Raw genomic sequence first — 22,706 nt, 5'->3', positions numbered from 1 at the left:
CCTCTTCCCTCAGACCAGGAGTCCAGACCCCAGGCCCCTCCTCCCTCAGACCAGGAGTCCAGACACCAGCCCCTCTTCCCTCAGACCAGGAGTCCAAGCCCCTGTGGAGGATGAACTCATTTCTCTTGTTTGGCCCTGCCATGACCCCACCAGCTGCCCCATCAATACCCCAGTGACAGGTCAGACACAAGTGTTTCGTGAGGGGTGTTCAGGGGATCGGACACTGGGGTCCTGTTTGGGGAAAGGATGAGACAACCAGATTCCAGAACGATGCAGTGAGAGATGATGTCAGACTTGGGGCAGAGGGGAAGCAGGTGGTGGAGCAACTGGGAGGGGCGGGTTGGGGGAGGTCCTCATTCTGCATCTACAGACTTCAGAGTTGGTTGGGGGGGGGCAAGGCAGGCACTCCTGGGCCTGATGGAGGAGGGGCTGGGGGCCCAGGATTCACATCCTTTCCTTGGTTTGCAGCAAGATGACCACTGTGAAACTCCCTTCATTTTTTTAAACAAACCTTTTATTTCAGAATAGTTTTCAATTTCCAGAACAGCTGGAAGGATGGTGCGGAGAACCGCCAGGCCGTCCCCAGCTCCCCGCCAGGCTGGTATCTCACTCAGGCAAGGATACATTTGTCCAAACAAAGGAGTCATCAGTCAGGCTAGACCCTGAGTAGACTCTGGATCAGGTCTTAGCAGCGCTTCCGCCAACCGCCTTCTGTCCCGGGTCCGATCCAGGACACCACATGGCACTTGGTGAACCCACTCTTTTGAGTGTAGAAAGCACACAGGGCAGATTCCCTGGGATGGGGAGCCTGAGCTGGGCCCTGGGAAGGGCCTGGGATGCCCCGCAGGTGGGAGGCCCCAGCCATCAGGCTCGTGCTGCAGGCGGGAGGGCGAATGTCCCAGCTGGGCCTGGGGCTCTCAGTGCAGACTCCGAGGCCCACGAAGCTGGGACAGCCCCACACCTCGATGCTCCGTGCTGGTAGGGAGCTGGCACAATGGGGAGCAGAGTCCCTCCTCCGGCGGGAGCAGAACTGAAAAGATGTCGAAAGGAGGAAAACCAAGTCCACCCCAGACAGCCCAACAGGTGAGGCCAAAAACCATGGGAGACAGAGGTCGCCTAGGTATAGGTTCCAACGAGGCCGGAGAGGGCTTGGAGGCACTGAGCTGTGAGTAAAGTTCTTGGGGGAGGATGCACTATGCGCAGAGGGCCAGTGGCAGGACAGTGCTTGTGTGCGTGCAAGGATTTAGGTCCAGACAGGATGAGTGACTGCCCCAGTGTCACCCGGAGTCCAGGGAAATGGAAGAGGTGCAGGGTGAGGTTTCCGTGGTGCTGGATCTTGAGAACTCATAGTGCCACAGACGGCGAGAGTCAACCAGGTGGCAGTGGGGACGAGTGGCCCGGTCAGAGCTCCGTGAGAGGCACTCGGCAGGTCCCCGCAGTGCGGAAACGTGTCTACGGGGAGCAAGGCCTTCCTTCAAGAAAGCACAGTCAGGACAGAAGGAAGAGGAAGGGTCCTTGAGAGAGGAGGGGGCTGGGGGCCTGGGCTCCAGTCTGAGGGAGGAGGGGCTGACTCTTGGACTCCTAGGTCCTCTGCTGAGAGGGGAATTGTGCTTCCCAGTCCAGCCCTCAGCAGGGAGAGATGCACTGTGTTCCATCTCCGTCCTCCGGGGAGCAGCTGTCATCCAGGTGGCGGGGGGGGGGGGGGAGAGGGGCCATTGGCCCAGGCTCTGACCACCTGTCTCAGTCACCTGGTCAGGGAGCTCCCCCATCTGTCCCCATCCTCCTGCCATCTTTGTCCTCTTCCTCCTCCTCATCTGTCCACTCCTCCAGGCTTGCTCCCCCCTCTTCCTCCTCCTCCCCATCTTCACTAGACATGTCCCCCAAGCCCCCAGGTCCCTCTCTGTTCCTCTCTAGCCCCCAGTCGTCCCCCAAGAAGTCCAGGACAACCAGTGGGGGGCTCCTAGTGTCAGGATCCAGGTCTAGGAGCCCCTGGAGCAATGCCAGAGCTGGGGGAGCAAACTGGTCCCAAGGAGGGGGTGGCCGAGGGGGTTGGGGCCTGGTGGTCATCCAACCAGCAAAGGTCTCAAACTCGGGGTCCGGGGCCAGTGCCACATCCCAAGGGAAGCAGGCGGTGGCAGTGCAGAAGAGAAGCACCCCCAGGCCCCAGGAATCCAAAGCTGGTCGCAGGGGCAGGGTCTCAGGTGGCAGCAGGAGGCAGAGCTCGGGTGGGGCAGAGGGTAGTGGCCCTGGTGGGGCAGGGGTTGGACTGCCCTCGGGCCGGGTCAGACCCAAGTCACCTAGGGCCACACGGCTGCAGACAGGGTCAAAGACCAGCACGTTGTCTGGTTTGACATCCGCATGGACGAGCCCCCGGCCATGGAGGAAGTCCAGGGCTCCAGCCAGCTGGGCCATCACCCGCTTCACCAGCAGCTCTGGGAGGCCCTGGGGTCAAGGAGAGATGAAGGTCAGGGTGCCTTGGCTCCTTCTTTATTTGGTTTCTTGGAGATCAAGAATTCAGAACCTCAGACCAGTGGCTACCTCTAGTGTCCCCCAACACCGTCTCCAGGTTATCCTCAGCCACACCTTGTTACAACCTCTGTATTCCAACCCCCAGTGTGTCATCACCGGAACCCCAGACTGAACCAGAAGCTGTTTTAGCTTCCACCAAACTTTCTTCTAACCCTAACTCAAACCCCCTCCTTACACATCCTGTTTCCTCTAGCCTGATCTCCCAGATCTCCAATGGGAACCGAAATCTCATACTTAGTCCCAATCTTAGTTCCTACTAATTTAGATTCCACTACTAGTAGAATTCCTACTAATTTAATTCTCTAACTCAGACACCATTCTGAAGTCAGTTTACTTCATTGGATTGATAAATCAATCCATCCATCAAACCACTCATCCATTCAAGTTTACACAGCAGTGTTTCTGCTTAGCTTCCATTCTACCAGCCAGTCAGCAATCCAATCAAGTATTGAATTATTTGTTATCCAAAATCCATCCATTTGTTCTTCCTCGCTTCCTTCCATTTATCTGCCACCCATCAACCCAGCCATCTTTTCACCCATCCACCATCCAGCCACTCTCCCATCTTTCCATCCATCTCTCCATCTACCCATACATGTACGCATCCATCCATCCATCCATCTTCCCATCCGTCTACCATCCACCAACCCCTCAATCCAGCCATCTTTTCGTCCATCCACTTGTCTTTCCATCCATCCATCCATCCATCCATCCATCCATCCATCCATCCATTTTTCTGCCCATTCATCTGTCTCCCTCCCTTCTTTCTTTCCTTCTGCTTATCTCTAACCTTGTCTGAAATCCAAAATTTATTCCTAAAATTGGCTCCATCCTAATCTTCAAACTCATGTACCCTCAGAATCTCATGAATTCAGTCCTGACCTGGTCTCCTCAGCAGAAAGAACCTCATTACTCATCTCCGATCTCCAGCTCATTCTGTATACATATCGTCAACCATCCCTGTCTCACCCTGCAACCCCATCCATACTTTCTACACCCATTACCAATCTATAATCAACCCCCACCACTCCACGCATGCCCACACTCCCAATCCCAGTGCTAACTAAAATTTCACCCCTAATCTCATTCCCAACCCAACCCCACGTCCCTGCCCATGCAAACTTGTGGTGGGATGGTTGGGTGGATTAGGTTAGGGTTAGGCATGGGATTGCACCGAGAGTTAGAAATAAGGAGGGTGTCTGGGGCTTAGGGAAGGGCTAGGTTGAGCACTGATTTGGGTGTCAGGATTGGAGCTAGAAATGGGTTAGGGACAGTTGTACATGGGATAAGCCTTTCTGGCCTTGGGCCCCCACCCGCCTCACCCGTTCCTTCAGCATCCCGCTGAGGTCCCCATATGGCGCGTACTCCTGGGCGAAGACGAAGTGTCGGGGGCTTTGCAGGGGTCCTGCCAGAGTCTGCAGTAAGCCTGGGTGTGAAGAGACACAGCGGCCCACACAGAACTCTCTCAGGAAGGTGGTCCTCAGGACCGAATCCCGACGAAGTACCTTCAGGGCCACAGCAGGTCCTGCCAGGTAGAGGGGAGCAGAAGGGAACTCAGAGAGCTCTGATCTTGCTGTGAGGCCTTAGGCAACCTGCTTAACCTCTCTGAACCTCAGATGTTTCATGTGTAAAACAAGAATGGGAGGGAATAGTGTCTGACATCTCTCAGCTTCCAGTCTGTCCTTGTGTGAAGTAAGGGTGAAAGGTGACCATCCCTGAGGACTCCCTATTCGGCTGTGTGGCCTCACGCAACTGCTTTACCCTCTCTGAGCCTCAGTTTTCTCTTGAGTCAAGTAGGGAACATGGTGACCTGAGCTCCAATCCAAACCTCACTCCTGCCTTGTTGTGTGACCTCGGGCAAGTCAGCCTTCCTTGGGCTAGCTCTGTTTATTGGAAGATCAAAGAGCTCTTCACTTTCTGAGCGCCCCCGTCCAGGGTTCCTGTCATCTCCTGGGGATGCCCCTTGTCTCGGTGGCTTCTGAGAATCCTATTCTAGGGACATGCTGGAGTCTGTCCTTTGGTGGCCAAACTCACCTCCTTGGCGAGGCCGGGCAAGGAGTACGCGGCCATAGGAGCCAGAGCCGAGCTCTCGGATGAGGCGGTACGGGACACGTAGATTCCTCACTGGGGTCACCCTGGTGGCTGTCAGCTCCACGAGCCGTTGGAGGGCTGTAGCTGTGTCCTCCTGTTGGAGAGGAGCAGAGGTGGGGAGGGGGTGAGTCTGGGGCCCCCTGAGAGTGGTGGGGGAAACTGGAGGTCCAGCCCAGGGCTGGGGTGGGGTGCCAGGGTAATGGGGTCATTGTCCCCAGGGAGGAGGATGAGTCACAGTGACTCACCGGCCTTGGGCCACCTGTTTTTGTGTCCTGGCAGGGTCGGGGTGATTGTCTCAGAGACCCTGCCCATCTCTGGGAACCACAAGAAGCCCCCAGCCTCGGCTGGGACTTCACGCTCTGCTCACACAACCCCCACTGCACCCATCTCTCTCTCCATCCTCTCCCTGTGCTTCCCATTCTTTGTTTCTGAGTCCATTGCCCTGGCGGCCTGAGTCTAGCTTTGTGTCCTCGGGTTGGTGTTATTCTGGGTCTCTCTGTTTCTCTGTTTCCCTGTCTCTTCCATCCCTCTGTGTTTGTCCATGTCCCTCTTTGTGTCTATCTCTGACTCTGTTTTTCTGCATCTCTCTCTCTTTCCCTGTCTCCCGTCTCTCACCTCTGGGTCCCCATCCTCATGGTTCTCGGGCTCCCTGAGCTCCATTTCAGAGACCCCTGGCGTCCGCTGAACCTTGCACGAGCCAGCACCCCTTGTCTGGGTCGCCTGCGTCCCACTGTGCCCCACAGAGCTGAGGTCTAGAGCCCGTTGGAAAGGGTCGGCCTCAGTCTCTCTCTGCCTGTCCGAGTCAGAGGATTTCTTTGCCGTCCTCTGCCGGACTCCTGCCTCCGGACAGCCTGGTCTCTGTCCGTCTGCACTATCCTGCTGATCTCTCTGCTCCGTCTTACACCTCCTTCCCCTCTCCAACCTCGTGATATCTTTGCTTCTGTGGGACTATCTCCCAGTCTCTCTCCACCAGCCTTCCTGCCACTGTCTTGCCCCTATCCCAGCTCTCGATTCTCTGGGTGGGTCTCCCTATCCTGTGTCTCGTCTCCCACACTCTTCCCACTGTTGTCACCACTGTTTGTCATTCAGGATATCCCACACTTTCACTCTTTCTCTGTTCTCCCACTCGGCTGTGCTCTGGTCTGCTCTCCCCAGTGTCTCTCTGTCTCCCTCCTCCCGTCTTTGTTCCTGACTCTCTCTCAGAGCCTTTGTCCCTCCCTTTCTCTGGGCCCGAGACAGGGGTGTGTGTGACAGCTCAGAGACATCCTGTCCCCCCACACCCCTCCCTCACCCCCTCTGACCCGCTGCCCCCCTCCCTCCCCCTTCCAAACTTAGACCAGCTTGGACTCTGGGCTCTGGTCCCAGGACAGAGGGGACAAAATGTATTGTGAACCCCCAAGGGCCAGGCCTGATGGCAGTGAGAAAAGGGGAGACAGGGCCCCTTCACATACCTTACTTGGGATGGGAGACCCAGAGCACCATGCTTTGTGCCTTCCTCCATGGGATGGGAGTCTGGCCTCCAGGAATAAGGGATACTATTCCCAAAGCCCTGTTCTTTAATACCAAGTCCCCACCCCCAGCTGCCTTCTCCCTCAGACCCAGGAGTCCAGGTCCCCAGCCCCTCCTCCCTTAGACCCAAGATACCAGACCGTCAGTCTCTCCTCCCTCAGAACAGAAATCCAGACACCATCTCCTCCTCCCTCAGACCCAGGAGTCCAGGCCCCCAGCCCCTCCTCTCTCAGACCCAGGAGCTCTAATGACCAGGTGGTGCACTAGGGAAAGGACTTCTTTATGTTCTCAGCACCTGCCCTGAGCCTGGTTCTGGGTGGGGCTGGGGTGGGGCTTTACCCTGGATCCTCCCAGCCATCCAGCAAGGGTGAGGATTTATCCCCAGTTTACAGAGCAGGAGACTGAGGTTGGGAGCTGGGACCGCCGTGCACAAGGTCAGAGTGGGAGGAGGCATCAGGGGGGCCCTGAGCCAGGTCTGAGTGACTCACAGCCCTGAGTTTTGCCCGACTTGGTTTCACTACTACTACAATCCTGCTATTAATAAAGACACAGCAACGACGACGCTACCCAGACTCTGGAAGGATCCCGGGGGGAAGCTGGCGAGCACGTTGCCCCTGGGAACCCAGGCAGGGGGTGGGGTGGGTAGCAGAGAGAGAACTTCCTTTGCTCTTTGATCTTTGGGGGATTTGCTGGTGAAAACCTCTGCAAACGTGCAGAGAAGCCCTAAGAGCCCCACCGTGAACACCCTCCAGCGTCCTGACCAGACTTCTGTTGGCATTTTCCAGTACTCGCTGTATCTGTTTCCTGGTGGGCGGAATGAAGTATTGCAAAGTCAACTGCAGCCTACCGAAATCTTCTTGGGTGAAATGGTGTCCCGGCCGGTGCCTGCTTTCAAATACTCCAGCAAGAGAACATCCACCAATGGCCTGGGGGGGGGGGGGGGGGGGGGGGGGGGGGGGGGAAGGCGGCGACGGGAGCCGTGCTCACCTGGCAAAGTGCAGACACCAAGTTCCTTTTACTCTTTATTTTTGGTTATGCTGGACGTTTTTCCTCATGAAAAGCTGACTGTTGTCAGACACACGACAGGCAGCCCGAGAGCGCATTGCCACACTGCGGTCTCACGGGAGGGATCTTTCCCAGCTCAGTTGCAAAGCTTTTATTGATTGCATTTTGTGGCATCAAACAGTCATTCCAGAAGTCCAGCTGACACCCAGTCCTATTCCGTGCGCCCCAGTTTGCCCAAATAAATCGTCTGTTGATGTCGCAGTTGGGTCAGTGATGGGTGAAGACACCCAGCTTCTGGGGAGCTTTCCGTTGCTGTGCCTTTTGTACTATTTGAATTTTTTTTTTTAACTTAAGACTTTGTGGAATCCTCCCTACAAGCCGTGGACCGGTAGGACGATGGTTTCCGATTCACTGATGGGGAAACTGAGGCAGTGGTCCGCAGTCACTGAGAGGAAGAGACAGGCCTCCACGAGGGTCTGCGGCCTCCGGGCCACTCGCTGTCCGCTGGCTGGGCAGCTGGAGGAAGGCAGACCCCCCGGTGTCCGATAGGAGCCGAATTCTTCCACTGGGGACTTGAGGCCGGATGTGTGCAACCAGGGGGCCCGAGGGGACCGCAGAGCAGCTGTTCAGCTAGAGCCAGAAGGTCAGGCTGTGGAGCCACCTGGGTCTGCTGGGGGGAGGGCGAGGGGGGACGCCGCAGGCCTCACTGCCCCCCCCCGGGCCCCCTGGGAGGCTCACTGATGATCCGGGGAGCTTTGCACCTCCCCATTTAGCAGCGCTGCCCCACAGGGTCACCTGGAGTGACCTGGAGAAGGCGGGTTCGGGCCGGGGACACTCCAGTCCGGGCCCCCAAGGTGCACACACCCTTATTAAAGTTGGCCTCTAGGCCTCCAGCCCGTCCCCTCCTCCCGTCCCCAAGGGCTCTTCCAGGGACTGTCCTAGTTCAGTCCCTCCTGGCCCAGCGAGTGCTCTCCCACAAGTGTCCAACTGCCCCCGTGCCTCAGTGTCCTCCTTATGAGATGGGAACAATTGCAGCTTCTACCCAGAGCGTTCTCTGAGTGGGAGACATTTCACATTACAGTATGTGTTACATTTGTAATATGTTACATATTGTATATAATAGAATAATAGATGTAACTTGCATTACCTTGTATAATAATTATATTATATATAGTATATACCATCGTATGCATAGTAGTGTATATATCTTATATATTTTTAAATTGTTATTTTTTAAAGATTTTTAATCTTATTTATTTATGAGAGAGAGCAAGAGAGCACAAGCAGGGAGAGCAGCAGGGATAGGGAGAGGCAGGCTCCCCGCTGAGCAGGGAGCCCGATGTGGGGCTCGATCCCAGGACCCCAGGACCATGACCTGAGCCGAAGGCAGATGCTTAACCCACTGAGCTACCCAGGTGTCTTCGTTATATACGTATTTTAAAGATTAGATTTTTAAAGTAATCTTTACACCCAATGTGGGGCTCGAACTCATGACCTAAAATCAGGAGCCACACACTCCACCAACTGAGCCAACTGGGCACCCTATTATTTATATATTTTATGTTTTTTTCCAAATAACTTTACTGAATAAAATATATATGGAAAGATCACATAAAAAATTGAGTTACACTTCAAAGACTGTGAACTTGACAACTTAACCCACTTGCCCTCCCACCCCAGTGCCAGGCCAAAACAAAAAGATCAATTGAAGAAGGAAAAAAAAATGATAAGATTAAATTGATTTGTTTTGTCTGGAAAGAATAAGATGACAAACTAATAAATCAAAATCTTGGCTTTTAGTCGTTATTGTGGTACAGTTGACAGTCTTGTGATGAAGGCTGGGCTGTTTTCACTCCTGGTTCTGAGAACATAATTCTGTTTTCTCTCTGGTGCCCCGTGGTACCCGTTGGCTCATACGTTCGTTGAATAAATATTACCAAATAAAATAATAGATGAGGGGCACCTGGGTGGCTCAGTCATTAAGCGTCTGCCTTCGGCTCATGATCTCAAGGTCCCGGGATCGAGTCCCACATCGGGCTACCCCCTCAGCAGGGAGCCTGCTTCTTCATAGGCACAGAAAACCTTGCTGTGGAATATTTTAGCCAACACACGCAAAGTATCCCAAATAACCTAATGAGTATCTGTCTGTCCACCACTGTCCAGCTGAAGAAAGAGAACGTTTCTACTGTCATTAGAACCTGTGTTGTCCTTACCCCAGTCCAAATCTTCCCCCTCCCTCCCTGAAGTAACTACTATCACTAAAGAGGTATTTGTTATTCATGAGAAAAATGCATTTGCTACATACGGATAAACACATAGCTACAATGGGGGGGTTCACCATGCCTGTGGTTAAATGTTGTATAAATAGTATCACATCGGTGACCTTCCGCAGCTGGCTTTTGTCCTCACCAGCCCAACCCCGAGTTTGCAAACTTCATCTGTGGTTACACGGAGCTTGGGCTCTTTGCTTGGCAGGGATGCTGCATATTCTAGCCCGTGAACCTGCCCTCTTCCAGGGATCCAGTTCTGTGGATGATGGACCCTTTATGTCTCTCCCATCCTGCGCTCTTACAAGCCAGGATGCAAAGAATATTCTCCCTCCCCTGCGCTCCCCCGTGCTAAGGGGCTTGCTTTGGTACTGTCATGCGCTCTCTGAGGGGATTCTATCCGGCATCAACCTATTATCATCATTCTTTTAAGTTCATAGGCCCCTCTGAGAATCTGAAGAAAGCCATAGGGACTGGCACCGTGTGATACAGAAGCCACCAGCCACGTGTGGCTCTTAAGCCCTTGAAACGTGGCTGGTCCAAATTGAGAACTCCTGGGAGTGCAAAACAGACCGTGGTTTTCAAAGACTCAGCTCCAGAGAGAAGAAAGCTCTCTCCCTGACAACTTTCCTATTAATTCCATGACACCGTGGCAATGTTTTGCATATATGGTCGCCTGAATTATTTGTGGATTTCGTATTTGCAAACTCGTCTACCCAGTAAGTTTCCTGCGGTCCTTAGATCCGAGTGGGCAGGCACAAGGCAGCGAGAATTTGAGCCTGCTATGTTGTGTGCGGGAACCCTCGGCCTCCTTGCTCCCCCTGTCACCCTGCACACACCTGTCATCCTCCCTCTGGTATTCTGGCTAATGCCACATTTTTCACAGTATTGTGCCTTTTTGTTGTTGGCTTCATGGTTGTAAGAGGCCCCCAAGCACAGCGGTCCCAGAATGCTGGGATGTGTCTTACACAGAAAGATCTGTGTTCCATGAGCTTCCTTCCGGCCCAAGTTAATGGTGCCGTTGGCCTTGAGCTCAGCATGAGCGAGTCAACAGTGTCTATCAAGCGAGGTGTCTTCAAACAGAACACACGCGAAACAAGGTTACGTACTGACCCATTAATGAGGATAGTGAGACAAACGCTTATAGGAACCCAACCCCGTCCTTACCCAGGGGCAATGTTTCCATTTTCACTGATTCCGCGGTCACTTCGACTTTAGAGACTGCAACCACCACGAAGAAGGAGACTCAAGTGTACCGAGAGACAGGAATAAGGAGGTTCCCTGTGCTGGACCCAAGAAAGCATCAAAATTATTTTCACCTTTTTCTTTCTTATTTTTGGAAAAATGGAAACATGATTTGGCAGACAGCGTCCAGGGAGACAGACCCTACTGGATCTCTCTAGAAGTCTAGAGACCACAGGTTAAGAACCACTGCCTCACCCACGTGCACTGGGCTGTTGGCCACGGTCCCTCACATAAGTGGCCCATAATCTCACCTTCCTCCTGGCCTCTGGTATCTCCCTGTACAGTGTCCCACCCACCACCCCGAGAGCACCTAACGCTCAGAGCCAACATGTGTCCCTCTCCTCAAGAGCCTCCCATGGCTCCCTATTACCCTTGGGAGAGAGTCCAAGCTCCCCAGCCTGGCCCCTGAGCCCTTCTGGACGGGCCACTTGCCTCATCTTATCTGCTGCCCCGCCCTATCTCACCCGACACCCCAGTCACACGGAAGGACTCACAGTTCCCTGGAGCACACTGGATTCTCTCTCCCTCTCCTCAGGAAATGTGTGTGGGACGCAACTGACGGATGGCCGGAGTGCGTTCGTGACGGCTCCATAAATCCCGCGTGATTAACGATAATTATAGCTAGCATTCACTGAACTCTGTATTACCAGCCCCTGTGCTAATCCTCACAGCAGCCGGGAAGGGTAGGTCCTATTATTAGCTCCGTTTTATAGTTGAGGGAAGGGAGACGCGCAGAGATTAGATCCCTTGCTCTGTGTCCCGCTAGGGGTCAAGGCCCAGCTGGACTCCGCATTTCACATGCCCCCTCCCCCGGCCTCTCTGGTGTGGGCCGACGTGTGCAGGCCAGGAGCTAGGGACAGACGTGTGTCAAGGTTGCCGACTTCTCTTGTTTCCATTCCAATTTAGCACACAATTCCTGGGGCCTGGACCAGAGCAAAGACAAGCAGAGGCCTGTCCTGTCTGGGATTCAAGTTAAGACAGATTGGGGGCTCCCGGGTGGCTCAGTGGGTTAAAGCCTCTGCCTTCGTCTCAGGTCATGATCCCGGGGTCCTGGGATCGAGCCCTGCATCGGGCTCTCTGCTCGGCAGGGAGCCTGCTTCCCCCTCTCTCTCTGCCTGCTGCTCCCTCTGCTTGTGAGCTCTCTCTCTCTCTTTCTCTCTCTCAAATAAATAAATGAAATCCTTAAAAAAAAAAAAAAGGTTAAGACAGATTGGTTGAGGGGCGCCTGGGTGGCTCAGTGGGTTAAGCCGCTGCCTTCGGCTCAGGTCATGATCTCGGAGTCCTGGGATCGAGCCCCGCATCGGGCTCTCTGCTCGGCGGGGAGCCTGCTTCCTCCTCTCTCTCTGCCTGCCTCTCTGCCTGCTTGTGATCTCTCTCTGTCAAATAAATAAAAATAAAATCTTTAAAAAAAAAAAAAAAGACAGATTGGTTGAATAATCCTGGAGTTTTGGAGCAGAATCGCTGGTTCTAGGGGCAGAGACAGGCGACGAGAGCTCCAGTCCCTGCCCTGCAAGGCCGACCTGCAGACCCTGGGATGGGGCGGGTCCTTGCCCAAGGCCTGGAGGGGGTGGGACGATATGGTGTAAAGCATCAGAGGCTCTTTCTGGGGCGACAGAAGCGGTCTGAGATTGATCATGGTGACAGTCCCACGGCTCTGTCCCCGCGCCAAAGGTCATTGACTGTGCATTTTAGTAGACGGATGGTGTGCTAGGAGAAGCCCATTTCAATAAAGCTACAAAAAGAAAGTCCTGCCATCGAGTGAGGGCGCAGAGAGCGGGTCCACCCGTGGATAACTGAGCAACTTTCAGCAACAATCCCGGAGTAACCTTTGGCATCACTCTCATGGTTTGGGGGAGGTGGTGGTGCTTTCTTTCTTTCTTAATACACTTGAGTTTTTAGAGCAGTTTTAGGTTCACAGCAAAACTGAGAGGCAGACACAGAGATTTCCCGTAGACCCCTGCCTCCACTCGTGCACGTCCCCCTTCCCCAGCATCCGCGTCCCCCACCAGAGGGTACGTTTGTCCCAGTTGACGACCCACATTGAAGCCATCATCACAGAAAGTCTACAGCTTCCATTACGGGTCGCTCCTGGCGTTGCCCGTCGCGTGGGCTTGGACGGACATATAACGGTGCGTGGCTGCATTGTGGTATCACACAAAGCAGATTCACTGTCCTGAAAGTCCTCCGGGCTCCCCCATTCGTCCGCCCTCCCCTGACCCCCTCAACCACTCCCCGGTTACTGTCTCCATAGCTCTACCTTCTCCAGAATGTCCTAAAGTTGGAGACTTTTCCGACAGCTGCTTTCACTTAGTGATGTGCGTTGAAGGCTTCTCCTTGCCTTCTCACGACCCGATGGACAGCTCACTTCTCTTCACCAAACAGCATCCCGTCGTCTGGATGGACCCTACTGGTCCATCCGCCTCCTGAAGCCTGAAGCACTTCTTAGTTGCTTCCCAGTATCAACACCGAACACTGTAGGCATCTGTGTGTGCGCGAGATTTTTGCTTATTTGCATGAACACTAAGGGTCTCGATTGCTGGTTGTCTCTCAGAGAACAAAACGATTTTTAAGAGCCATCACTTGTCTTTCTTTTTTTCTTCATTTTTTTTTTCTTTTTTAGTTTGCAAACAATCAGAAATTGGAGAGAACACCTTCTAATGTCAGAGACACCAGTTCTGATCTGGCAAAGATTTCAGGTGGGAGCTCAAACTTGCGTTTCAGGAAAAACCGTTTCATCGCACGGTGGGCGCTCTGCGTCTCCGTTTCGGACTAGATCTCCGAACACAAACTCCAGGGGCGACAGAAGGTCAGCACCCCAGTCTCTCAGGTTCTGTCTTTAGAATCGCCGTGCCACCTATGTGTCCTTCGAAACTGCCGTTTTAAACGCAGCGGGGACGTGGAGGTCCACAGAGGCTGAAGGCGCGGGTTGCATCCAAGTGAGCTTGGACAGTCTGGTGCTCGGGACCTTAGTGGGTGGCAGGGTCTGCCGGCGGCGAGGCGAGGCGTAAACGGGTTCTCTGCGTTGCCCTCCGAGCGCCGGAGAGTGATTCGGGAAAGGATAGGGGAGCGGAGTGATAACACGTGCTAGTTCCATATGCAAATCTACACACACTGTTACATGTATGAGTCTGTATATATTCTGTGTGTATATCCACATATGTACATGTTTAATATTCATGTATATATTTATGTATATATATAACATATTTAAAACTCCGCGGTAATATCTGCAGCAAATGTTCGGAAGTTAGACCAGTAAAGCTGTTTCGCAGGGAGGGGTTTCTTTTTTCAATGTATTTTTTATTTAAATTCAATTAACTAATGTATAGTGCCTTACTGGTTTCAGAGGTAGGGGCCAGTGACTCAGCAGCCGCATAGAATACCCAGTGCTGTTCCCTCACGTGCCCCCCTTCATGCCCGTCCTGGCTACCCCATCCCCCCGCCCCACCCCCCAGCAACTCTGTTTGTTTCCCAGAGTTAAGAGCCTCTCATGGTTTGTCTCCATCTCCAGTTTCATCTTGTTTTATTTTCCGGGGAGGGGCACGTATCACCCACACTGGCTCCGATCGCTGGGGCAAAGCGATCCAAACAAAGCGGTTTCATTTGGTTTTCTTGTTTTTGTTTCCCCTGCTACCGTCCAGTCCGCCCCTCGTTGCCTGCCTCCAGGGTGAGCTGGTCCCACTGTCGCCCCTGCTGAGGGCGGTTGCCCCGGACGGAAGTTAGGAAGTGCTCGGGCACGTGGGAAAGGGGGCCCTGGGGCTCCGCTGGCGGGGCCTCCTGGGTGTGAAAGCAGGAACCTCCCCCCGCCCTCGCAGTCAGAAGGTCCCTTTCCTGGGTGTATTTGGCCCTGGAGATTGTCCACAGAAGCAGTCCGATTGTGCCGGCTGCCTTCCGTTTGTCCATCTGTCTCCTCTCTGTCCAGGTGACCCCGTCCAATGGCGTCAGCTGGGCTGCGTCTGGCTGTTGTTCGGGTTCAGCCGATGGGAGGCATCAGCAGGTGATCAGAAGGTGGGGGGCAGTGACAGTGACCCTGAGCAACTCATCTCACCCTTCTCAGTAAGCCTCGGTTTCCCCCTCTGTCCAGTAGGGGTGGGGCACATTATAACTTCATTTACTTGTTGGACAGTTATTTGCTGTGAATGTACCGTGTGTCGGTCACTGCGCTGGGCGCCGGGGACACAGCGACGAGGCATCCAGGCACCTTTCTGTTCTAGTGAGGGGTAGTCGGCGGCCAATGTGTAAACCAAACAAATTAGCAAATGAGAAGAAAACAGTGAGAACAGTGGCCTTATCCTCACCCGAAAGATACAGAAAGAAGCTCTCAGAAGTAATTCACCAGGTGATTTAGCAAAAACAAAGTCTGTTTAAGCACCTACGTCGTGCCAAGCAGTACTCGAAGCTCTAGGGGCCCAGTGACACCCCGCCAAGATTTGCACCCCAGTGGACTGCTCGTGTGGATAGGGATGGCACTATGGGTTACATATTGTCCCACACCAAAAAGGATCTGCCAAGACCCTGGTTCCTCTGGATGTGACCTTATTCAGAAAGAGTGTCACTGCAGATGCAATTAGTTAGGAGGAGGTCCTACTGGAGGAAGGTGAGTTCCCACGTGATTTTCCCACAGGAAAGGGTGGAAAGACAGCCCGCTGAGGCCACCGGCGCGTGAAGATGAAGGTGGAGAAGGAAATGATGCCTGTACAAGCCAACGATGGAGGGCAAACCCCCAGAAGCTAGGCAGAGGCCAGGAAGGCTTCCCCTGGAGGCTTCAGGGGGCGCGTGGCCTGGAGATCTTCCACTTCTAAGCTCCAGAACTGCGAGACGACACATCTCTGTTGCTTGAAGGCCCCTGGCTTGTGATCCTTTGTTACAGAAGCCCCAGCCACTAATACAGGTGGACGAGCATATTGGAAACAGTCAAAAAAACCAACTGACTTTTGACAGCGAGCACCATGAGGGAAACAAAACAGATTACAGACTGCCTATTTTTCTGCGCGAAGCAGCTTAGAAGAGCACCCCCTGGGGCACCTGGGTGGCTCAGTGGGTTAAAGCCGCTGCCTTCAGCTCAGGTCATTATCCCAGAGTCCTGGGATCAAGCCCTACATCAGGCTCTCTGCTCAGCGGGGAGCCTGCTTCCCTTCCTCTCTCTCTGCTGCCTCTCTGCCTACTTGTGATCTCTGTCTGTCAAATAAATAAATAAAGTCTTTAAAAAAAAAAAGAAGAGCACCCCCTGATTAGCTCACAGTTTCTGTGAGTCAGAAGCCTGGGCACGAATGACAGAATGATGGGCATCTCTGCTTCAGGGAAGACTCAGGGATTCCCATTTCCTTGCTGTTGTTGGGCAGAACCCACTCTCAGTTTTCAGAGGCTGCCTGCATCCACTGGGGAGGGGTCCCCTCCTCCTTCAAAGCTGGGAACAGAGAATATCCCTCTTGTTGAATCCCCCTCAAGCTCCAGAAAGCACCCTGTCCCTTTTAGAGAGTCACCTGATTAGACCAGGCCCACCAAAGATTACTTCCCTAGCTTAAATCAACCGATTTGGAATCTTTTGGAAAAAAATTGTATCCAAGTATAATTGACGTGAAATATTATATTTGTTTCAGGTGCACAGCATAGTGACCTGACAGTTCTATACATTTCATAATGCTCACCACGAGAAATGTGACCACCTGCCACCGCACAACACTATTACGATGTTATTGAATATAATTCCCCATGCTGTACTTTTTCCTGTCTGTGACTTTCTCTTCTAAAGATGTATTTATCTGAGAGACAGGAGGGAGTGCCTGTGCACGTGAGCAGGGGGAGGAGCAAGAGGGGGAGGGAGAGAGAACCTGAAGCTGACTCTGTGCTGAACGCTCGATCCCACGACCCTGAGATCATGACCTGAGCTGAAAACAGGAGTCAGCCACTTAACGGACTGAGCCACACAGGTGCCCCTCTTCTCTGGGACTTTTTTCTCATAACTGGGAGTTTGTACCTCTTAATCCCTTTTATCTATTTTCCCCATCCATGTACCCCCCCTGGTAACCACCAGTTTGTTATCCGTGTTTGTGAGTCTGTTTCTGTTCTGTCTTTTATACTCTCCATATGAGTGAAATCGTACGGTCTTTATCCTTCTCTGACTGACTTCACTCCGCGTGGTGTCCTCTCTCTCCATCCGAGTCATCTGACTTGGAATCCTAGTGCCGTGTGCAAAGTCCTTTCCCAGGGGCGCCTAGATCGGCTGGGGGAGGAGGTGCACGGGCACCAGCGGAGCAGGAATCTTGGGATCCGGCTGAGAATTCAGCCTACAACAGGGGACTGAGAGAGGCGGGGGGAGGTAGGGAGGGCCTCGCAGAGGAGGTTTGAAGGGGCAGACAGGAGAGTCACTCCAGCAGAGGAACTGCCATCCCAGGCTGTGAGAGGAGGAAGCCTGACGGTGCTGGGGACCAGCAGCTGATGGTGTGGCCTGTGGGCCCCGGAGCGTGGGAGCTACGGCGAAGCGCAGCTCCAGGCATTATCCTGATATTAGAAGCCTGGAGGTGGCCGGTCTGCAACGACTCTTTCTCTCTCTGGCCCCCTCTCCCAGTGACCTTGGGTGGGTCACTTCCCTCTCCCGGGCTCCACACCTGGTGCCAGCAATGCCCCCTCCGTCCCAGAGAGGAAAGAGCTGATGCTGGGGGAGGGGCGTGCAGAACGTGGGCAAAGCCCCCGCGGTGGGAGAGGAGGGTGGCTGGGGCTCGAGCAGCTGGATGAGAGGCGGCAAATATTTACGCGGCCCGGGTCTGTGCCAGGCACAGTGCTGGGCGTGGCGAGATAAGGGGCCCAGGAGGCGCCCGGGCTTGGCCTCTGAGGCTGGATTCCAAGCCGCCCCCCAGGAGGCCAGGAGCAGGCAGTGGAAACCTCCCACTGTGGGCCTGGTGCCCGGAGGGAGGCATAGCTCCAGGTCGCTGGATGTCTGGGGGGGGTGGCTGTCCCCTGGGAGCCTCAGAGCCACCTGGAAAGGGAGGGGGTCCAGCTCCCTATTCCCACTCTCAGCTCCCTGGCCCATCTGGATCAAGTCTCAGATTACCCCTTCCCAGAAGCCCTCCAGGACCACCCGACTGAAGCCACAGCGCCCACCAGCAGCCCCAGCTTCTCCTTGAGCAGTGTCCTCTGGCCGGAACACAGCTTTAGAACTGGTGGACTTCCGTGAAAGAAATACTGTCCTAGGGGACTGTCCCCCAAAGGACAAAGGAAACATCTTGAGTCCAAATGGATACAAATAAACGATTGCATGAGTGACTAAACAAGGGAAAGGGGAGGGGACCCGGAATCTTCAAACTTGGGTCTGGATGCTTCCCCCTCCCCTCCACGTGGGCCTTGCTCAGTGACGTGGGCACCGACTGGAAAGGGGGAGGGGTCGTCGTGGACTGGGTGATGGAGGGCGGTATCAGCGGTCAGTCACCTGGATACGCGAGCACCCCACCCCCGCCCCCACCAATGATTCTCCAAACGGAAGCCAGAGGGAATCTGTTAAAGCAGGAGACGGGGCTCCAGTACGCAGGAGTGTGTATTTCTAAAACCATCTCAACTGATACGATGTGGGGTGTATGCCTTTCGCTGTAGTGAAAATTTACCAGGGACAAGAAGCCTAAATAAATATTTGGTATCTTGTTACGATATGCGTGCTGAAGTGTTCGGGGGTGATGTGACCTCATATTAGCAAATTGCGTTGAAATGAATTTTTTTCAAAGATGGATACACGGGAACTGTCTGCAATTTCCACCCGATCTTTCTGTGAAAGTAAAACTGCTCAAAAAAGAAAGTTTATTAAATTTTTGAAAGATGAGGGGTGGATAGGCCGATGGGCAGGTACCTTTCAGGATAGAGGGTAGCCAGGTCCATCGGGAACAAACAGAGCAAAACGCTCGCTGCAGACTCTGGGGGCTGAGGACATGCGTTTAGTCTCCAATTCTTTCCTTCCGCCACGTGTTGTGAGATTCCCAGACCGGGCTGGCTCAGTCGTGGAGCGTGGCACTCTTGATCTCGGGTCCTCAGTTTGAGCCCCATGTACAGTTTATTTAAAAAAAATTTTTTTCGGGGCACCTGGGTGGCTCAGTGGGTTAAGCCTCTGCCTTCGGCTCAGGTCATGATCTCAGGGTCCTGGGATCGAGCTCTGCATCAGTCTCTGCTCAGCGGGGAGCCTGCTTCCCTCTCTCTCTGCCTGCCTCTGCCTACTTGTGATCTCTCTCTCTCTCTCTGTCAAATAAATAAATAAAATTTAAAAAAATTTTTTTCGGGGTGTGGGCAGGGGTTTGTGTTCATTTCTTTGGCCAGCGGGAGATCGGCGCCTGCGGCACTGCCCAGCACATCGCGAGGCTCAATAAATAGTTGTGGAATCAGTGTTCTTAGTCTGTTTGTCTCTGTGTCTCCAGCCAAAATGAAATCTTGTCTCTTTGTCCTCTGATGTTCTCCCGTCTAGCGTAGCGCCTTGCACAAAGCCAAGGGCTCAACAGTCTTAGGACAAATGAATGAATGAGTAACACGGGAAGAAAGAATCTCTGTTTAGGGTTAAGAGCACAGGCGCTGGAGTCACAATGCCTGGACACACAGCCACATGTGCTCCTTAACCAGCCAGGAGACCTCGGGCATGTCAGCTCACGGCGTCATCTTCCTCCTCCCGAAAACTGAGACCCCACGGGGAACCCACAGCCTCACCTGTTCCTGATGGGGCTGGAGATGGTGCAGCCACTTTGGGAAAGAGTCTGGCAGTTCCTTATAAAGTGTATCATGAGCTTCTCACACAGCCTACCCGAGCATCGGCCCAAGAGGGTCAAATCCACGTCCCCGTGCGTGTTCACAGCAGCACCGCCGACAGCAGCCGAAGAGTGGACCCCGCCCAGACGTGCACCCACAGATGAGCGGGTAAACACAGCGCGGTCTCTCCGTACAGTGGAACGTTGCTCGGGCCATAAAAAGGGACAAAGTGCTCCTAAAACTCACAATACGGATGAGCCTTAACAGCACGTGGAGCGAAGGAAGCCGGACGCAGAGGGCGACATAGGAGGGCGGCATATTGGATGATGCATTTTTAGGAACTGTCCAGAGGAGGCAAATCTGTCGAGACAGAAAGTACCTCGGTGGTTGCCGGGAGAGCCGGGGGAGCGCGGATGGGAAGCAACGATTAATGGGCACAGGAGATCTTGGGAGCGGACATGTCCTAACATTTCATTTGGGGGGGGTAGTTGCACAGTCCTATAAAGTCACTGAAAAGCACTAAGTGCCCTTGAAATGAGTGGGTTCCATGGTATGCAAATGATATCTGATGGTCTTTGCGACGGACAAACGGAGCCGGTGACAGTGTCTCTTGTATTGACCTTGTCGTGAAGAGTGGGGAAGCGAACCCACCTGATCCCTGTGCAAGGCGCGGCAGGCTCAGGACTCCGAAAATGTGTGTGATGTGATTCTGAGCACTTGGTTGAGGTCACATAGTTGAAATGCTCGGCACAGGGCAAGCCAAGCCACAGGGTTTGATTCGTGGACACCAGCTTTTTGCTTCACAATAATAGCAACCGTTGGGGTGTTTTATCATGTTTTGGGTCTGTCCCTCACGTCTAGGACTCAGTCTTCTCGTCTGCAAGACGGGAGAACTGGGCTTCGTCCGTAGGGACCTTTTCTCACTCTAAGTCCGTGTTTTGTTCTAGGAACATTTCTCTCTGGAGGCAGGAGATCCTCGAGGCAGAGTAAGCCGGAGGGGAGGGGGCAGGTCGGGGGAAAGCCGAGGGGGTTGGACCGTGGTGCCTCGGGGCTTGGCAACAGGGATGCAGGTAAGGAGGGGCTCACCCTAAGTCTTAGATGGGCCTGGCTAAGGGTATGCGGGCTATGCTGTTGGTCCAGCCTGGGTTCCAATCCCACGTCGCCAGTTCCCAGCTATGAGATTTTGGTCAAGGGACTCCCTCTCCGAGTGTTGTCTTGCCCTTAGGAAGTGGTGAGGATATTTCCTAACCCCAGTGGGGTGGCGAGGATTCCCTGAGATCAGGTTTACACCAGCCTGGGAAAATGATCGTAACAAAGCAGCAACGGCAATGGCTCCCTCGCAGGGGCAGCCGCTGTTTTCAGCCCTCTCCACGAAGGACCCCGTTGAAGACAAAGAGCTCAGTTCATGGTAGTGATTTCCAAAGTAGGACAAATGACTTAACTTTAGCCCTGTTGGCCCTTCTGTAAATCGGGCCATGTAATCCCCTCCCTCAATGAGTTTAATCAGTGAGGTTGTGCTGAAAAGGTGTCTGGCCACGGTAGGTGCTCACTAAATGGGGGCCCATGTTTGGATATGGTAATAGGGAGCCACGGAAGGTTCCTGGGGATGGAGGTAGCTCTGATGTCAAGGAAGCACACCCCACCTCCCCAGCTCCCCACGTCTGGGGCTGTTACAGGCTCTAGTTTGTGGGAGAACTGGTCTCTTTTGGAAACTTTATTTGTGCCAATATTTGATCATTGTCCACGTCCTCTGCTGGCCTGTAAGCTCCATGAGGGCTGGTCCCCAGGTGGTCTCCCTCGTCACTCTGTCCCCCACTTCAAGCCCTGATGCGGGGATAACGAAACAGGCTAATGTGGATTGAGTGCTTACTACCTGCCAGGCACAGCGCCAAGGCCTCAGCCAAGGTGTGTTGAATCCCTGATGGGGATCTCTGCAAACTCTGGACAGTCCACCATCCCCCTTCCTACACCTTCAACCTCCATGTCTCTGGCTTCCTTCCCCGGGTCCGGCCCCTGCCCAGTGTTTTCATCACATCGGGGAACCACCTTCCCTCCCAAAGCCTCTGTGTGCTGCCCTGGAAAACTGGGATGACCTCACCCCTCTACAGGCCTGACAGGCATGAAAACACCCAAGTGGTTGGCATGAACCTTTGCACAGGAAAAAGGGAGCCACTGAAGGCTCTGGGGGAAGGACGGATAACAACAGAAGGAGGGGGGGCGGTTTAAAGAGATGGCTTGAACACATCTCTCCCTCTCCACTCCCTAAGACCTGAATAGATGAGCGAGGGAAAAAAAAAATTAGAAGGTGTGCAGAAAATGACCCTTTCCACCTACCCCTGATTTCTTGTGGTTTCTCCAACATGCAGCACCAACCCACCTCACGGCCTTTGACCCTACTCTGCCCTCCACCCCTCTTGGTTCAGGTCAAAGGTCACCCAAAGGCCCTCCCTCCCAGCCAGGCAGTGTTCTCAGTAGCCCTAATTAATACCTGGTGGTCTGTTCAGATGGCTCATTATCTAGGGCAGCCCTGTCCAAGAGAACTTCTTGCAGTAATGGGATGTTCTCGATCTGTGCTGTCCGGGGTAGCCACCAGCCTCATGGGGCTCTTGGCCCCTGGAAACTGTGTGACTGAGAAACTGAACGTTTTTCATTATTTTATTTTAAATGGATTTACTCATTCTAAGTCTAAATGGAAGCAGCCACGCATGGCTAAACTCGTGTGGATCTAGAATTCCGGCTCCTGGGGGGGCCGTGGCTGTCTCCTCTCCAGCATCCCCAGGACCCCGCGCTGTGCCTGGTAAATGCCTGCTGAAAGCATGCACGCGGGGATCGCACAGGGGGCCACGGGGCTCCCCAAAGATGCCGGGACGGGCGGTAACCAGCGTTGTCACACTCCCGATTCTTCTCTTGAGTTTCTTGCAAGCCGAGCACCTGCCTCCCGTCCTCTGATGTGGGGATCTGGACCCTTCCTGCCTGGAACGCAAGCTCAGGGCCTGTTGGGACGGATTCCGGCTCACCCTAGACCTCCTCAGCAGCCCCCACAGACAGCCTCACTCTCTCCTATTTCACGAACTCACATTTATTCACAGACAGACAAAAGGACAGGGATGGACCTTTGCTCACTGGGGACCCCCAGGGTCTGGCAGTTCCAAAGAGGTGACGGTGTCCAGTGTGTGTAATGGGAGACAGCCAGGCAGGGGGTCCCCCCCAAGTCTGCATCTCTCTGGCCAATATTCTCTGCCTCCTTTTCCAACTCGTCCTGCCTTCTGAGGCCTGTTGGGGCAAGCAGTTCCTAGCCAGCGTCGGGGTCTCCCGGGGGTGGGCGATGGGAGGGAGGGGCGG

At 53.8% G+C, this 22,706-nt stretch overlaps 1 protein-coding gene across 1 annotated transcript; it reads right to left on the bottom strand.

Moving 5' to 3' along the window:
- Positions 1 to 1,707: 1,707 nt before the first annotated feature.
- Positions 1,708 to 5,481, bottom strand: SBK3 (SH3 domain binding kinase family member 3). Its single transcript, XM_032848528.1, has 4 exons — positions 5,236 to 5,481; positions 4,564 to 4,714; positions 3,852 to 4,054; positions 1,708 to 2,442 (listed from the first exon to the last, which is right to left on the bottom strand). Exons 1-4 carry the CDS (start codon positions 5,278 to 5,280, stop codon positions 1,753 to 1,755), a joined length of 1,089 nt encoding a protein of 362 aa, XP_032704419.1. The 5' UTR covers positions 5,281 to 5,481; the 3' UTR covers positions 1,708 to 1,752.
- Positions 5,482 to 22,706: the final 17,225 nt, after the last annotated feature.

The sequence above is a fragment of the Lontra canadensis genome, unplaced genomic scaffold (genome assembly GCF_010015895.1).
Source record: "Lontra canadensis isolate GAN:19392208 unplaced genomic scaffold, GSC_riverotter_1.0 scaffold206, whole genome shotgun sequence".
In the NCBI taxonomy this organism is placed as follows: domain Eukaryota; kingdom Metazoa; phylum Chordata; class Mammalia; order Carnivora; family Mustelidae; genus Lontra; species Lontra canadensis.
This window is presented reverse-complemented; position numbering and strand designations above follow the sequence as displayed.

Excerpts from the sequence above, each read along its gene's own strand:
- SBK3 (XM_032848528.1), bottom strand. The coding sequence starts at position 5,280 with ATGGAGCTCAGGGAGCCCGAGAACCATGAGGATGGGGACCCAGAG. Across the intron at positions 4,715-5,235 it reads ATGAGGATGGGGACCCAGAG|GAGGACACAGCTACAGCCCT; the intron begins GTGAGAGACGGG and ends CCTCTCCAACAG. Across the intron at positions 4,055-4,563 it reads TGCCCGGCCTCGCCAAGGAG|GACCTGCTGTGGCCCTGAAG; the intron begins GTGAGTTTGGCC and ends TCTACCTGGCAG.